At 51.3% G+C, this 17,490-nt stretch overlaps 2 protein-coding genes across 5 annotated transcripts in view; one reads left to right on the top strand and one right to left on the bottom strand.

Annotated features, from left to right (window-relative positions):
* Positions 1 to 10,160, bottom strand: part of GALNS (galactosamine (N-acetyl)-6-sulfatase) — a 28,754-nt gene extending 18,594 nt beyond the window's left edge. For 2 of the 3 annotated variants that reach the window (XM_016129482.2, XM_016129483.2), the window contains exons 1-4: positions 9,942 to 10,160; positions 4,476 to 4,599; positions 3,613 to 3,687; positions 2,757 to 2,859 (exon numbers count right to left, since the gene is read on the bottom strand). In XM_016129482.2, the coding sequence (XP_015984968.1) occupies positions 2,757 to 2,859; positions 3,613 to 3,687; positions 4,476 to 4,599; positions 9,942 to 10,067 (428 nt within the window). In that variant the 5' untranslated portion in view covers positions 10,068 to 10,160. The remainder of the gene's footprint in view (positions 1 to 2,756; positions 2,860 to 3,612; positions 3,688 to 4,475; positions 4,600 to 9,941) is intronic. The other variant, XM_036231548.1, reaches the window with a different exon arrangement.
* TRAPPC2L (trafficking protein particle complex 2 like) lies at positions 10,158 to 15,203 on the top strand. 2 transcript variants are annotated; one of them, XM_016129485.2, is made up of 5 exons: positions 10,158 to 10,285; positions 12,159 to 12,331; positions 13,705 to 13,792; positions 13,930 to 14,009; positions 15,001 to 15,203. In XM_016129485.2, the coding sequence occupies exons 1-5, from the start codon at positions 10,253 to 10,255 to the stop codon at positions 15,044 to 15,046; spliced, it is 420 nt and encodes a 139-aa protein (XP_015984971.1). In that variant the 5' UTR covers positions 10,158 to 10,252; the 3' UTR covers positions 15,047 to 15,203. The 2 variants fall into 2 exon arrangements, with proteins under 2 accessions (XP_015984971.1, XP_015984972.1); XM_016129486.2 differs by having other exon boundaries at positions 10,220 to 10,285; positions 12,182 to 12,331.
* Positions 15,204 to 17,490: the final 2,287 nt, after the last annotated feature.

Below are 17,490 nucleotides of genomic sequence, written 5' to 3' on the forward strand. Positions count from 1 at the left end.
GGACACTTTACAGAACCCCACATGGGGACACCCCAAAGTTCTGAGCAGCAACATCCCATCAACTTCACAGAACATTTAATGAAACAAGGGCCCTCTAGCACCCCAAGTATGCTAAGCCTGGGCACAGCAGGACCTCACCCTCCAGGGGACATCAGGACCACCCACCCTCCCCTAGCAATGCTGCCGGGGTCACAGACTGGGACAGTGCCAGGACTGGTGCAGGGCATGACTAGAAGAAAATGTGGCAATGTGACAACTGCCAAGCTGTTTGGAAACCCAGGTGCTCTGCAAGCTCTCGCCACACGTTGCAGGTGTCCTTTGAACCCAAGAGAAGCTCTTGCTGGGCTTATCTTGCACTCCCATCCCTCCATGCTCCTTCCCCTTGGGGGCACCTAATGTAGGTCCTCCCGCCAATAGGAGGTGCTGACACACTTGCATCTGAATCGGGTACCGATGGTCCTTGAGCATGTCCCCATCTATTCTCTGGAATACAGGGCTTACAGAGGTTCTGGAGTTCTATGGCTCTGGGTCTCAACCCACTGCGGAGTGAGCTGACTCCAACCCTGAGAAGTGGATGGGTTTCCTAGGATTTGTGTTTGCAGAAAGCCTCTTGCAGTGACACGTGTTTGGGAAGCTGTGTCCCTGGAGCATAGGGTCCTGTTCCTCTGTTGCGCTCAGGCAGGCCCCACCCTGACTGCTCAGAGGCCCTGCAGTGGGTCATGCAAATCCCAGATCCCTGCGAACTCACTGCACCACTTGGTCACTTGGTTAGAAAGGACACAGTATGGGGTGGCAGGGGAGGCTGGGCTGGACGCAGTCTGAGTCTAGATGACATCTCTCGGGGCCTCGGTTCCTCATTGCCGGTTCTAAAATGCTCTGCCTCCAGATGGCTGCCTGGCACCCGCCTTGGGCCTCTCCGGCCTCCCTGCCAGCTGCACCAAGTGTCGGATCTGCTGGGCCACTCTCTGCACTTTGTGCTTCCTGTTTGCAACTCATGTCTTATCTGGGCCATTGCTACATGCCCAGTCATTTTGCAATGCCTCACTCCAGTACCAGCTGTGTGACTCTCGTGTGCTCACATCTGTCAGCACAAATGGCCTTTGCTTAACAGAAACACCAGCTAAGGTCCTGCTCATGTTAAGCTGTCAATTCAAAGTCCTTGCCCGAAAACCGCAGGAGGACCAGCCCTGCCTGAAGGTGAGCTAGAGCAGCAGCATGATGCAGCCCCCAGGGATTTGGGACAATGGAGCAGCCGCTCATAGAAGTCCAGGTTCCAGTCACACCAGGCCTTGGTCAGTCTGAAGAAATCCAGATCCGTGGTACTGGGGCCCATAGGCAGGACATCAGGGCAGTCACAGTCACACTTGCCAACACCCATTTAGTCCCAAGACAGGGACCTCTACCTGGCTGAAGAGAGGCCAAGCCTCCATCCCAGGCCTCCTAGGGCCTGTCCTTGCTCTGGCCATGACTGTGGCCCATCCATCAGCACTGTGTCCACCGCCCTGAGTCCACTCAGAGCTGTTTCTCTGGGCCCTGCTCGCCTCCTCTTGCACCTGTGTCACCTCTCTTCTCCTGGAGACACGCTGCCGTTCCAGCTCTGGCTGCCCTGAGTCAATGACCATCAATGGGAGGTTGCTGGACCCAGGGCAGAGCTGCCAGGCCGGGCACAGAGAACTCTGGTCACCGGGGGCTCTTCCGTCTGACAGCACAGCCCTGACGTAGCTCTGGCAGGCCTCGCGGCCAGCCTCTGCCACAGCCTCCTGGGCCTTCCCGGCACTGCTCAGGACTGTGCAGGCAACACAGGCTCCCTCAACCCAATGCGCCCCCACCAGCTCTGTTCTGAAGCCACCCCCTCCTCCGAGCTTGTCTGCTTGGCAGGTGGCTCCCAACTTGTCTCAGAAGGGAGAAAATGTTCATTAGGCAGCCTCTGGATTGCCAGAATTTTCTGATGATTACTCTCCCGGTTTTCTCAATCTCCCATCCCTATGGCTATCAACGTGCAAGGAGCAGCAGTTTCCAAGCGGTGCAGACAAGGCACTCATCCCTGAGAAAGCAGTGCCAGTGACTGCCAGAGGGATTAAGGGCAGAGGGGCCACAGCATGTCGAAGGAGAGACAATTAGGGCTAGAAAATCATGGAAGGGTTCCTGTAGGAAGTGGGCTCGTCGTGGGCCCCAACACTAAGGAAGGGAAAGAGGACATCTGACTTTTACTCTAATCCTTCAGGGCTTCAGACTTAATCCTTGGGGAACCCCAGAGAGTAAGAGGCAGAAACTGCTCAACATGCTTAAAGCAGCATAAATAGCACGCATAGTAACGTGACCTATAATCATTCGAACTCAATGACTCCACTCCATATGACTACCCTCTACCTCCTGGTTACTTCTTCATTTCACCACCAGACAGCCCTTGTGCTTGCTGACAAAGTGTATCATCGTGATGGCACTGAGTGTGCAATAAAGTGGCTCTTCTGTGATACTGTGGCAGCAAGTAGCACAGAGAGAAGAATGGAGAGGAGGGGTAGGTGGCTGGGACGAGTGAATTTCGAGAACGATGGGCTCTCGGTCAATGCCCCAAGATGCCCTTAAGATGGGAGGTCCACCAGCACAGCCATGCCAGCTTTTAAAGGAGAGCTTCAGACATCTAAAGGGACCTGGAATTCAGACTGCACTCCCCATCCAAGAAGTTTTCCCTGTTTGGAAATGTTTAGCCATGACCCTGTGTGGATGTACCCAGCCAGCTGAGTGTCAGGACTCACCACTTGCCCACGATCTTGCTGACATAGCCAGCCTTTTTCAGCAGCTTGGGCAGGAGGAGCTCCGTATCCGGGATGCCACCCACGACCTCCTGTGGCGTGTAGGCTGGAAGAGCACCACATAGCGTGAATGACTTGCATACATGAAGCAGGTTATGCCACAAAAGGTAACGAATTTGAACAACGGCCCTTCAGGGTCAGTAGGGAAAGCCCTGGTGAAGAGCTGGCATTGCTGCATGGCACTTTGAGGTCTTCCAAGTACCTCCCCAAAGTTTGCACCTCCTCTCTGCTGGTCTGTGGGGTCTCTGGAACATGCCATCTGATACCACAAGGGTCCCACCCATGGCAGATTCTCCCGTGCTTTCTATACTCCCTTTTTCCAAGGGCAGGTCCCTGCTGACTTCACAGCACCTGGCTTCCTCAGGTCTCTTTGTGGGTGTACAGCATGCCCACCCAAATGGGCAGCAGAGCTCCTTGTGGGGAGGGTATGCCCCACTTGCCAGGCTGTGCTGGGCAGCCCTGGGCCAGGATGCAGCAGGGAAGGAGCTGTGAGTGGAGCCTGTCACCTTGGCAGCCCCCCTGAAAGCAGGAGCTGGGAAGGGGACGGGCTCCACCCCGAACCCCTAGGATCACACGCTAACCTCACCTCCCTCTCTAGTTGCTTAAAATGCATTGTTTTTGATAGAAGCACTGCATCAAAATGGCAAGTTATAACCCAAACAAAGCCCTTGACCCTGGGTAATGAGTGCTGTCCTAGAGAAGAAAGGTCTCACATAAGAATAGGTGACAAATACCCCACATCGCCCCCTCTGGTCCTCAGTCCCCCCAGGCTTGAGGTGCGGCCTGAGTACACACGCACCATTCCTGGCCTGCCCGTTGGTGGTGTAGAAGCCGTTGCGGATGGGCAAACGTCCAGTGAGCAAGGCCGCTCTTGCTGCATGGAAGCAAAGAAGATAAAAACATGATGAGAACATGTCACGTACCAGGCCCGTGGCCAACCTGTGGAGCTTTTGCCAGCCTCCCAAGCCTGGGTGGGCAGACCATCCCTATACTGACCGGCTCAGAGGCGGGTCAGTAGAGAACACTGACCAGACCCTGCAGCTCAGCTTCGTCCAGCCCTCAACTGCTCTTCCTATCTCCCAGGACAGCCAGCAAGATGTGAGGTCCACACAGCCCCCCTGTGTATTCCACACTGCATTCTTTCTCTTCCTCAAGATCAACATTTACATAGGAATCCCTCAGCAGCACTGATCCTCTGGAAGAGAGGGGGATAGGCTGCCCCACCCCTGCAACCTCCACCCCACCCCCACCTCCACACTGACAACCATTTCCCAGCCAAGAGCTTCTGAACCAGCCACAGCCCTCAGTGCCTAGGAGTCAGAGCCACTACATGTAGCAACTCTGGCCTCAAAAGATCCTTACAGGAGATAAGCCCTCAGTGGCTTAAGGGCCCCACAACCCACATGGTAATGAGCCAGGAACCCAAGGTGACAGGGAGCCAGGGAGCCAACAGGCTGCACATGCCTACCCACCCTCTTGGCCCTCAGATGAAATTTGGTGAAGCTGATGCCTCCATCAGGGCTGCCTGCTCCCCATGTCCCCGTCTCTCCCCAACGTCCTGTGCTTGCTCTTCTGTGCTTGCTCTCCCTTGCTGTGCCTGCCTCCCCTGCCAGCCCCCCATGCTACTCCCCCTGCTTACTCCCTGCGCCAGGCCTGACTTACATGGTGAGCACAGGGGGTTGGCTGTGTAGAAGTTTGGGAAAAGCATGCCCTCGGCAGCCATCCGGTCCAAATTTGGGGTCTCTCTGGAAGGCTCGCCATATACCCCTAGGTCGCCCCACCCCATCTGTAAGAAAGGGCATAGAGAGGTGGATGAAACCTCCTTCCACTTTGGGGGCCCACACCACAGAGCTTCCTCCCAACCCAGCACGTGGCTTGGGTACAAGGAGTGCGGGCGGCAGCTGGGCTTCAGGGCCCACTTAGCGGAGATGTTGTGTGCTCACCTCTGCCCTGTCCTCAACATAGAGAAGAAGCCCTTATAAGTCTGTTGTGCAGACTGAGATTTAACATCGAGTGGAAGGCTCCCCATAAAGCTAAATGGAACGTGGCCATGTGACCCAGCCATTCAACTATGGAAACGTATTCCACACAAAACTACACACATGGCCACAACGGCGCGGATCACGATGGCCCAAAGGGAAAACCCCAGGGTCTATCAGGTGATGAATTAAAAAAAAACACAATGTGGTCTATTTGTTGGCAGTGGGTTGAATAGCAGCCCCTAAAATTTATGGCCATTCAGAACCTGTGAATGTAACCTTATTTGGAAATGCAGTTGTAATTAGCAAAGATGAGGTCATACCAGAGTAGCATGGGCCCTAAATCCAATGACTGGTGTCCTCATAAGAGAAAGAGAGACAGACACACAGAGGCCATGTGACTATGGAGACAGAGAGTGGAGTGATGCAACTGTAAGCCAAGAACAACTGGGGCCCCCACGAGCTGCAGGAGAGGCAGGAAGGATCTTCCCTCTGAACCTCAGGAGGAACGAGCCCTGCCAACACCTTGACTCCAGACTCCAGAGCTGGAAGAAGAGATTTATGTTGTTTTAAGGCACCAAATTTGCAGTGATTTGTTATGCCCCAGGAAACTAATATAGATGCTATGGAATATTTCTACAACATGGATGAACAAAGTCCCTCCAAGCTGAGTCTCCTTAGATGTCCCCTCAGCATGAGTCCCCACAGCATCGCTTCCATAGTGACTAACTGCTGTGTCCTTTTCTCTTAAACAAGGAGTGGTGAGGGGTTGGGGGGAGACGGGGAGAAAAGGGCCCCAGCCATGGAGGTGAGCCCAGAGGGCCAAGACTACCCCAGCCCCCAGAAAAGTCAGGCCTTCCCTCATGGAGTGACTCATTACTCCTTCCTGGTAAGGTATCTGGGCACCAAACCTGGAGTGACCATCCTACCTAGCGATTCCACTCCTGGGTGTCTCTCCAGCAGTGCCCAAAACATACATCCACACAAAAATGTGCACACGATGTCTACAGCACCACGATTCCCAAGTATGCAGACAACCAAATATCCAGCTATTGATGGATGAACACAATGTGTCCACCCACACACAGGAATATTACTCAGCCATAAAAAGGAGTGAAATACTGATGTGTGCTACAACATGAACCTTGAAAACATAATACTACATGAGAGAAGCCAGTCACAAAAGGACAAATGTTGTGATTTCATTTATATGAAATGTCTAGAACAGGTATATCCAGAGACAGACAGCAGATTGATAGCTGCCAGGGGCTGAGGGAGAACTGGCAGTGACTGTCAGTGGGAACGAGACTTTATTTTGGGGTGATAAGAATGATCTGAAGTGGACTGTGGTGACCGTTGCACAATGCTGTGACTATACTAGAAACCATTGTATATACGTGAACTACAACACAATAGGGCAGTTAGAACAGAAAAGTGCAGGCACCTGGATTTCTGCTGAGGCCTGGTAGGACCCTGGCAGCTCTCTGTCTTTCCAGGGGCCCCTTAAAGCCCTTCTGACTCACTGGGCTCTGGTGAATCAGCCAACAAGAAATCTCAGGCCTGTATGAAAGGACAAGGGTCTGAACTGAGAGGAAAGTGCCTGCCTAAGACAGCACACAGCAGTGTGCTGACCTGGAAAACTCCGAAGACATAGGGTTTTAGAGAGTAGGGCCTGGTGATATCATGAAGAGATCTGGCAACTCTGGGTCATACGAGGGTGGCTGTATGTGCAGATTTCCCCAGGACGGTCCCAGTTAGGTCTATTTTCAGACTGTAATTATTAATGACTCTTTTCTGCATGATAAATTATATGGCCACCCTCCCTGGAGGGGTGAGCTCAGGACGATGACACTGTCTCCAGTGAGATTCAGCCTCCAGGCTTCTCTCAGGCATTGCCTTCTCCCCTGATCTTGTCTCCCAGCTTTAGGCTGGTTGTGACACAAATGTCTAAGAGCCCACTCAGGGCCTTTGTGTTTGGACCACGTAGTCTGCTCTCAAAGGCCCTTTTGGCCGTAGAGTCCTGGGTTTGGCCCTTTCAGCTTTGGATTCCTTTGGAGATGGTTTATTTTGAAGTCACTGAAATGGCCTTTCCATTCGGTGACAATAGGAGCTAGAATGAAATATGCACTGAGAGAGGTGTGGCTGACAGAAGAAAGGAAGGTGTGATGCTCGTAGGTAGAGAAGGGACAACGTGCCTCAGTCTGCCAAGGCCCCGAACGACGTTTACGTGTCCAGGGACAGGACCTACATGCCCAAGTTGGGGACTGGGGGGTGAAGGGAAGGAGAGCATCCTCAGAAGCATCTGTTGACTTAGCAGAAGCCCTAGTGCAGGCTGAGATGGCACAGCTCACTTGAAGCCTGGCCTGGAGAGGTCTCCCAGGCAGCATGCTTGAGGATCCTTCCCACACTCACTCTACCCTGCCCCGAAGGTGGAATTGTCCTCATGGGCACAGGTGGGCTGCTGGCCCTCTAGGAAGAGCACATGCCAGGTCAGTGGAGCAGACAGAGGCAGGGGAGCTGGCAAACACATGGCACCCTTTGCCCACCAAAGTTCCGGCCCCCCAGTAAGAAGGTAGGTGCTCAATACAAATCACAACATTTGCATAAACAATGTAGGCACAGGGAGCCCCTCCTACTGGATTTATCTCTAAATCTCAGGTCCCAGATGCTGGCCAAATGCCAACCTGCTTAGAGGTGGGTGTTTCTGAGGCCAGCAGTCACTGGCCCACTGTGTTAATGCTTGTCTGCTCAATACCATTCTATTATTACTTGCTTATTAGCTTTCGTAGCTATAAAAATAGGAATATTAACAACCACCTGGCAAAGTTATTAGAGGTTAAATGAAACCATCTCAAACACAGTATTTAGTGTCTTTTTCCCTCTCCTATGTGACCACCTGGGTACCCTGGAGTCAGGCAGCAGGAATTGGAACTTATCATTTCAACAAACCTTCAGTATACTGCCAAAAGGGCACATGGCATGCTTCACACACTCACTGCCACTCTGGAAAGAAGGGGAAGAGGAAGAAAACTGAAAGAGCACTCAGCTAGAATCTCACTATCCAAAAGACTGTTTGAACGAGGCTTGACAGGGACTCTGGCTTAGAAAAGACAATGTTGAAACAGAAAGCAAGCATTTCCAAGACTAACATGTTCATTAGGAAGCAGTTTCCCTACTGGCCATCAGGATGGGGCTGGCTGAGGGGCTGCAGAGCCTGCTTTAGAAGCAGTCACCATCTGAATGAGTCTGTGAGACTAAAATGAAGCATGTCTAGTGTTGTTGCTGAGAGGTGGGATGGAGTGGATTTCTATAATCTTTTCAGGGTCATCTGAATGTCGTTAATTTTTTGTAATAATCATTTTAATAAAAAATTATTAAATTACATTTAATAATATAAGTTAATGAGTAATATTCTTTTACTCATAATAAGTCTTCAAAATCAGAGTATTTTATACACACAAAACCGCTCAATTCTGACCAGCCAAGACAGTCTAAGAACCATGTGAGGCTCCTGGCCTCAGTTCAAAGGTTCTTACAAGTGTCTTTGCTGGCCCTTTGGGGGAACTCTGAACTATATTTACTCACAAAACACTTCTGACACCAAACGTGTGGGGGAGGTTTCCACACCAGCCAGTTTTCCAACTCTCCACTTACCAGCTGAGGAGTCAAACAATTTAGTTCGGTTCTGACATTATCTACCTGGAGCTAGCCTCAGATTCCACAGGTCAAGGGTTCAGTCCCACAAGCCTGTCCCCCTTCAGCTATCAGCTAGCCACAAGTCCTGGGCCTCCTGCACATTCAACCTTGCTCAAGTTCAATAATTTCCTAGAATGACTCACAGTACTCAGAGAAGTGCTGTATTTACTTTTACTATTAACACTAGCTCATTATAAAGGATATAACTCACAAACAGGAGATTGAAGAGGTGCCTAGGGCAAGGTATAAAGAAACTGTTCTCATTGTTTAGGGTTTTTATGGAAGTCTTGTTACATAGGCACGATTGATTAAATCATTGACCAGCTGGTAAAGGAACTCAGACTTCAGCCCCAGTCTCTTCTGAAAACTTCAACCTTATTCATGCCTTTGCCTTCTGGGTACCCCATTCTGAAGCTATCCAGGGCTCCAGCCACCAGTTGTCTCATTAGCACACTACAGACACCATTATCACTCCAAGAGTTTTAGGAACTATATGCCAGGACACTGACTCTTATCATATCACAGGAGCTGATGGTACTGAGCACTATGGCCTGCATCTGCCCTGCCACAGTCCTCATATCACTGTGAGGAGAGCTGGATAGTGAGGAGGCAAGGCCCAAAGAGCTTCAGTAATTTCCCTCGGCTCAAAGGGGAGAAGGATCCTTGAACTTAGAAAGTCTGCATGCTCACTTTACCCTGATGTCGCATGGTGACTAATTTCAGAAACTCCATTTTACTCCCAGCTTCCTCAGGAAAGGAGTACAGGGGACAAAGTCGCAAAAGGACAGGTGAACATCTCAACGACCAGTTGGTAATCTTGCTACCCTCCTACCCTTCACAGGGCTGGACCACCAGTGTAATCATGGGCCTGGGGCTTGCACACAGACCACAGTAGAAATATTCCTCCTGCTTCAGTTAAAGACTTGGCGTTTGGTCAGAATTCTAACCCAGCTAGAGCGGCCCCTGGTCAAGGCCAATGCAGTAGGTCAAAGGCAGAGAAAAGCGACTTTCTAAGCAGGCAGGGCCTGGGTCTTGGCCAGCTTGGCATCCCCTTTGCCCCCTGACACTCTGGGCATTGGCTGGGGGTGGGCCAGGGTGAGCAGGGGGAGCTAGAGAGATGGTCCTCACCAAGCCAGGGCTGCAGCTGATCTGGGCTACCCCTCCATCCTTCTAGAGCTAGAGGAGCAAGAAAGGGAACAGCGTAGGAGGGGTTTTCTCCCTGCCTGGACATGACTACCTCGCTTCAGTTTCACCACCCTATGAGGCTGCAGCCAGCAGGGCCAGGCGCTACCCCTACACGTGCCGACCGCTCCCACCGCCGCCCGCACCACAGCTCTCCTCCCACCCACGACCCCCCACCCATAAGCCACTTCCCATGTGCCTCCTCCACCCACAGCCGCCCCCACCCACCGCCGCGAGCGCAGCGCTCCCCAGGAGCCCAGCCCGCACTCACGTCGTCCATGAGCAGGAGCAGGATGTTGGGGGGCTGTGGAACGCCCAAGGCCCCCAACCCCGCTGCACTCAGCGCCAGCAGCAGCCGCCACCTCATCACCGCAGCAACCGCCGCCATGGCAACCATGTCAGGCGCCTCCGAGTCCTGGCTAGAGGCAGGAACAGGGCTGGCGGCCTTTCCGGCCGGCGGCGGGGCGGGACCAGACTGATAGAGCGACTTAGGCGGGGCCCGACCGGCTGGGTGACTGGAGGGACCGGGCCTCGGGAGCCATGTGACCGGCGAGGGTCACGTGACGCCGTCGGCCTCCCAAGATGGCGGTGTGCGTGGCGGTGATCGCCAAGGAGGTGCGTATGCTGGCGGGCGGGTGGCCCCTGCCCTGCTCTCGCCTTCGCCCTCGCCATCCGCCTTCCCGCTTCCCTGCCCCGAGGGTCCTGGAGAGGTGGGCCCGCAGGCTTCGCAGAGCGGGGGGCGCCAGGGCGGTTCCGGGGAGGTGCCGTCCACACCCACCTCTGCAGCTGCGGGAGCGTCTTCCTCTTGCGCCCCGACTGAGACCTTCTTTACCGCCCGCGCTCCCGCCCTACCCGTCTTGCTCCGAGTCAGCCTCCCACTTCTCCATTGTGCTCCATCACACACTCCCGTGGGCCATGCTATCACCGACCCGGACGAGGGACGCAACACAGCAGTCACAGTGCTGCGTTAAAAACAAATCAAGCTTTGTCACGCCCCTGCCTAAAATCTCTCCAGTGCCTTCTCATCGCCGTAGGATAACGTCTGAATAACCTAGTCGCCTCATTCCCTTCCCACACACCACCAACACCCGGTCCACTCCAACAGAATTATTTGTAGCTCCCAGCAGGCTCTGCTCTCACCTCCTGCGTTTGCACCAGGAAACCCTATTCCCATCTCCCAAGCCTCTTCACTGGTGACCATAGATTTCATTTCCCCTAGAAAGCTGTTTCTGAATCCTGAGACTGAGCTGGGTCACCATCCACATGCTCTTATTACACAAAACCTCTGTGCCCTTCTGGTGCCTTGTGTGTTCAGAGGTCTCCAACCCCTAGTCCATGGACAGGTATCAGTTGGTGGTCTATTAGGAACGCAGCCTCACAGCAGGAGGAATGGCCTGAGTGAAGAAGCTTCATCTGTATTTGCAGCCTGTCCCTAGCGCTAGCATCACCACCTCAGACCATTAGGCATTAGATTCTCATAGGAGCACCAGTCCCTGGTGCCAAAAAGGTTGTGAACTGCTGTGCTGTAAGACCAGGCTTATGAAGTGTTCCTGCCTTGAAGCTCCTGAGTGCCAGCAGTTACTAATTTTTCTGTTGACTATCTCCGTCACCAGATGTTCACCCCATTAGTGTAGGGACAGTGTTGCGTTCACTATATCCGGGCACATAGAACAGAAACAGTGAATTGTGACATGTTGGAACCCCGGGAAGATGCTGTTAACTCCAGGTTAAGATGGTCAGTATTGGATATGTCGAGATGAAGGGAGGTTTGAGCCACGTCTTGAAACAAATGAGAGCATGCCAGTGCCTCTGCCAAGGTGAAAAGGTTATAGGAGGTGGTATATCAAGAAGCAGCTAGGGCAGCTCCATATAGTGGTTAGCACATCTACTTTACATGCAGAAGGTCCTGAGTTTGTGTCCCAGGTGGAGCCACGGACCATACCTTGGGTGTGTCAGGCCCCCCTGGGACCATACCCTAGGTGTGCCAGGCCCTGGGTGCATGCCACAAGCGCATGGGAGGAGACACCTCACCTTCAGAGATCCAGTTCTTAAGGGGAAACGGCAACATCCATAGGTCAGGAGTGGAAGTGGGGAGGGGGGATTAAAGAGGGGGAAAAAATGTTAAAAAAAAAAGAAAGAAACAGCTAGTATTACGGGGCTAGGAGAGCACGTGCTGGGACTGGGCCCCACACAGAAGGTGAATGACCTGTCCAGGTGACAATGTTCATAGGCTGTGTCAAATCTATTTTTCTGACCCATGTTCTCTTTTCTGCCTACCTTAGTCATGCCCCTTTGCAGACAATATAGAAACCTCTTCAATTTAGTTTGGGTCCCCTGAAGGCAGTGCCCTTAGCAGTCGGGAGGATTAAGCAATTGGTTTTAGGGAATGAGAGCCTGTTTCCATGGCTAGTTAGCTCTGTGGCCTTGTTTTCATAATTGGCTCTCCAAGGTGGATTCTCATTACTTCAGTTGTTGTCCTTTCTTGCAGAATTACCCTCTTTACATCCGCAGTGTCCCCATGGAGAATGAACTGAAGTTCCACTACATGGTGCACACGTCCCTGGACGTGGTGGACGAGAAGATCTCTGCAATGGGGAAGGCCCTGGTGGACCAGAGGGAGCTCTACCTGGGCCTGTTGTATCCCACAGAGGATTACAAGGTGTATCCTTTACATCCAGTGGATACCTGTCAGGGGGCCTCTCCTCGCAGGGTTTGCATCTGCAGATTCCACCTGCTGTTGTGTGGTGTACTGTAGCATCAGATAACCTCAAAAGGTATCTTGTACTGTCGATGTAAGAAATGTCCAAAGCTGTAGAGAATTTTTATAAATTTATTTGAGCCAAACTGATGACATATGCTGGGGAGCAAGATCTCAAATGCTCCAGAGGATATAGTTTTGCAGTTTTTTTTTTTTTAATGCATTTGAAATTAAGGAGGGAATGTAAGGAAGGTTACATGGAGGTGGGGGAAAGCAATGTAGGGATTGGATTACAGAATAGTTAATAAGATTACGTGCTCTCTTGAGAGTGGTTATTTCAAAGGTGTGTTAATCTAGATGCATAGAAATAATTGATAGGGCTTGCTTAAGGCAAAAATAAACCTTTTACTAAAAAGTTTTATGCCTGGGATGTGACTGCCCATTATGCCCTAGCCTGTTAGGATTTATGATCAGATTACCCTGTCAGGTTACTTTCCATAGAACCTTTTTTTCTTTTTTTTTTTTTCATCCACAGTATCTTGGAAAGAAAAAAAAGGTGAGGGCTTTCAGCTTTTGTGGGGATTAGGGGAGCTTGAAACTAATTAAGCCCTCATGCCCTTTTTTTCTTTGGGAGGATATTTGGTTTGTAGAAGAACTGGGGAAGCTCCTGCTTCATGCCTGCAAGGATTCCTTTCTCAGCAGGGCCACCACCTCTGAACAAGGACGATTAGTTCATTAATTTCATTATCAGGCCCAGCCTCAAGTCACTCTGAAATCTTAACTACTCCCTTGGAACAAATGGCTTAAAACCCTTGGAGTTCAAAGACATTCTCGCAAGCAGTAATGTAGCTTGCCCACAGTGATGCTTGCCCGGGAGCCACTGTTCTGTGAGGTGAAGTGGCCTTTAGAAGTGTGGACACCACAGGCAAGACTGGCTGTGTTTGTGAAACCTCTGGTTTTGCAGTTAATACTCTCAGGCTAGGCACTGATTCATAAAGAGGGCTGGGGCTGCAGGGCCTGGGCAGGGCAGCCCCAGAGTTTGAATCATGATGGGGGTTAGGTGTCTGCTCTTTGCTGCTCCAGTAAACACCAGGAACTGCCCCAAAGAAGTGTCCAGTCACACCCAGCATACTCCAAATGTTCCTCCTGGCATTGTGAGACTGGCCCAGCTTGGAGCACTTCCTGTGATGAAAGGTGGTCATGTTTCACCAAAGCATCTTTGGGGCCAAGAGGCATACAGATGGCCTTGCACTTGCACACTCTTCACAGTGAGGCTGTTTTTCATGCTGCCACAGGGTCCCTGTGTTGACAGCATGTTCCTTAACCAGCTGTGTAGATACGGCTATGTGACCAACTCCAAAGTGAAATTTGTTATGGTGGTGGATTCCTCCAACACAGCACTTCGAGACAATGAGATTCGCAGTGTAAGTGCAGGGAGTCTGTAAGCTGTGCCCGGGCCTCTTTGTTTTCCCTTTTTCCCTTGTTTTGAAATGCTCAGTAGCCAAAAATCTGGCAGTAGTTATGAGTACATGTGAATTAAGAATGTTGGTTCTTGTTTTAGATGTTCCGGAAGCTGCACAACTCCTACACAGATGTGATGTGCAACCCCTTCTATAACCCGGGGGACTGCATTCAGTCCAGGTGGGCCAGCTGTTCTTGGGTTTGCCACCTTCTTTTGTAGGCCCTGCCTTGCTAATAAGCAATGATTCTGAAAGGGAAGGAAGGTCTTTTTAAGCGATGGGCACTGTTCCCCTAAGGCAGAAATTCTGAAGTAACAGAACCCTGTTTTTCCAAACTCTCACACAGATTTCGAACATATAGAACAGAGGGGAGTTGGGGGGCCTGGTAGGGGAGCAGAGCTTGCCCATTTGGTTTCCCACGTGCACCCAGCAGGTACTGGGGCACTTCCACAGACCCCATTGAGGGCCCAGGCACGTGGGCATGAGCCTTCTTGGGAAACATCCTCCTGTTGTTGCTTGATTCTGTCTTTGATACTGAACTTGGACGGTGAGGAAATTGGATTGCAGGTATCTTCAAATAGCCTTAAAATAAGGTCTTAACATTGAAACATCACAAAGATGCTTCATAAAAGAGCATTCACATGCACACACCCCATTCGTAGACACGCTTCCCAAGGTGCTCCTTGAAGCTAGCAGGTGAGAGGATACTGCAGTGACGAGCCAGGCCCTTCCTATGGCACTTCTCAGCTGTGACACTGTGTTTTAGGTCATCCTATGTCCCAGAGGGGAGAATCATGCCATTATGCAGAACCCTGTGTCTCCCAGGCTGCTCAAGGCAGGGACAGCCATTGTTCTCGTTGCAGTGCAGCCCTGCAATGCCCACACTACAGCTCTTCCACCCCTGCCTGGACACCTAGTCAGGGCAGGGCTGAATCTAATAGGCTGGACCTCAGAAACTGTGAAGGGAACTAGCAAGCAGGAGACTTGGATTCTTATTGCCGGGTGTGGCAGGATGTACATCCTGGCCTCTCAGCCAAGTTTACTCATCGGGATGTTGGAGACTGACGCCCAGAGCATCCTAGGAGACAGGCAGTGCCGCAGAGCTTGTCTCTGTGTGGGCAAGGGGTGGAGGGCCAGGTCTCTTCTCTGAATTGGTCTGTTTTTGTTTGCAGGGCCTTTGATAGCATGGTGACGTCTATGATGATACAAGTCTGTTGAACAAGAACACTGCTGCCTATTGATTGAAGATTTTTGTATATAACTGTATTGTGTATGTGTGTATTTATTATCATTTGCCTTGTCCCAGGTGTCACAGAATGCTGTGTGGGGGCAAGGCCTGGTGTGGTGCATATCAACTAAAGGTCTCATGACATCAGATTTGGTGTTTTCCTTCTGTGTCAGCGGAGGGCTTAACTAAAGTTTTTTTACACAAGACCTTTTCAGGGGTGGGGCCAGAGGTCAGGGACCAGACAGAGCGGGAAGCCGTTGTTCCCACTAGGCACAAAGGAGCAAGAGATCTGGAGAGGCTGTGGCCCCAGAGCCCGCCTCTGCTCCCCCAGCTGTTCTTGTGGCGCCCTCCAGTGGCCGACCAGGTGGGGTGGTGTGCAGGGCATCCTATGCCCAGAGCCAGATCACGGGGGAACACAAGGAACAGCCCACACACCTTCCTCCACAGGGAGAAGTCCTCCTGGTCTGGCGTCTGTCCTGGCATCTGGATTCAGCTCAGCCTTGGCAGGCAGCCCTCACAAGATCTAGGACAGCTCATGTAACTGCAGTGTCTTATCTGTGGCTGCTTGTTTTCTGAACATGAATGAGCCTTCTTCTTCCTGTTAGCGCATGAGGTTCCTAATGGCCTAAGGGCCAGACAGGGCTACATTTGTGGAGGAGCTCCTCATAATTGGATGTCTGTATTGTGTTTTGCCAAAAGTCTGCTCAGCCAAGTATAAAGGACAGTCCCAATAGTTGACCATGACTGAAGTGACAGAATCTTTTCAGGGAGCCCAAGTTCTAGCACCCTTTGTCATTTAGTAAGATGGCACATGAAGTGGGAGAGGTGACAAGGGTCTAACCCCCAACCTCCCAAACACACACACACAGTCTGCTTTGCATTGTATTCAATGAGGCTGGTGGCTGGCTTCCTTGAGTCAGTGCCCCAAGACAACTGAGTCCCTCCCTCCCCCATCAATTGCTGGGGAGGGAGTCTGACCAGGAGGAAGGAGGCTCAGATCCCTCTGGGGAATGGGGAAGGCTGTAGTATCGGTCAGCCTGCGGCTGGAACTGGGTGACGAACTCTTCTCTGTACCCCTTTGAATTTCCTTCCCTTTTAAAGAGTATAGGATTAATTTTTTAAATTGCAGAAGTAAAAAGATCAGCTGGAAGTGTTAAAAACACAGGTCCCGGCCTTTTCTCCTGCTCTCACCACTGCAGGTGGAATTGGAAGATCTGGAGTGGGTCCGAGAAGTACGAACAAGCAGGTTTGCTTGTGATGCTGGCGGACTGTAGGCCACTGTCACAGAAGGTTTCTTCCCTGGAGTCATGGTTGAGGTTTCAGTAGTAATCTCTCCTGCCTCAGTAGTGGCTCTGGTATGGACTGCAAGTTGCTGACACAGTATCCATTCTCCCTGGCTTCCTTACTAACTGAACCTCAGTGTTATTGGGGGCAACATGTAAGTAATAGGAAGAATTTGCAGGAAAGATATTTTACAAGTCGATACCGCTGGCAAATAGGGAGCCACATTGAGCACATAAGTTATCTACTCAGAACAGGGGAACAAAAAGCTAGTGGGAGCCTGGATCTTTGCTGACATACCAGCCCTGGGTTACTTGTGTTCAGCAATTTTTGATGTGAGAAAATAAACCCCTATATTGTGGAACCCATTGCTACTTGGGTTTTTCTGTAGGTATAGCCAGACCAACCCATAAATGCTTTCTACATTACAGAGTTTTCACACACTATTTATTTATTGACTTATTTACTAATTTATTTTTAGTTTTCACACACATCCAAGCATCTCATTTTAAGCCTGAAGAAATTAAAAGATTAGAAGCAATCTGCTAGCCTTTGTTCTGCTCGCAAAACTGTTAGATGGCAGTTTCATGTTATCTTTTTGCATCTCTATACTTGAAGTCGGCCTCATTTAAGGCCATCTGCCTGCCTGTCCCCTGTCACTCCATGGCTGAGCCCCTTGGGTTCAGCTCCTAGTCAGCCCTTGGCTATTGCTCCAGGTGATTTCTCCTAAAGTTCACTGCCAGCAGTTCAGTCTCCCCTCCAGCATGAGCACCTCTCCCTCTCTCCCTCAGGGCAGCCATGTGTCTTCAGCTTTTTCTAGACACAGCCATGCGGGTCTGCTCAGTGGGTTACTACTCTGAGCCCTTGCTGCCCACTTGGTGGCCCCACCCAGGAGTGCTTTCCATTCTCCCTCCACCTTGGTCTGATCAGATTTGAAATCCACAGGAGAGGAAGGATCCCTGGGCCTACTTTCCTCAAAGTGGCCACACACAAGGGATCAAGAAAATGCTTCCAAAAAGGAACTACTTGGGCTAAAAGACTGCCAGTGGCGCCTTACAGAAAAGCCAGCATACACGATGAGTTCATCAAGGCCAACGCACATTGCCTTTGCTGAGGAGAATGGCCTAAGCCAGGGGTATTTGCAGCCGCTCCC

This window comes from Rousettus aegyptiacus, unplaced genomic scaffold (assembly GCF_014176215.1).
Source record: "Rousettus aegyptiacus isolate mRouAeg1 unplaced genomic scaffold, mRouAeg1.p scaffold_m13_p_14, whole genome shotgun sequence".
NCBI lineage: Eukaryota > Metazoa > Chordata > Mammalia > Chiroptera > Pteropodidae > Rousettus > Rousettus aegyptiacus.

Bases quoted from the DNA above. Each gene is read 5' to 3' on its own strand.
- TRAPPC2L (XM_016129485.2), top strand. From the start codon at position 10,253: ATGGCGGTGTGCGTGGCGGTGATCGCCAAGGAG. The intron at 10,286-12,158 runs GTGCGTATGCTG...CCTTTCTTGCAG, and splicing joins TGGCGGTGATCGCCAAGGAG to AATTACCCTCTTTACATCCG. The intron at 12,332-13,704 runs GTATCCTTTACA...CCAGCTGTGTAG, and splicing joins CCCACAGAGGATTACAAGGT to ATACGGCTATGTGACCAACT.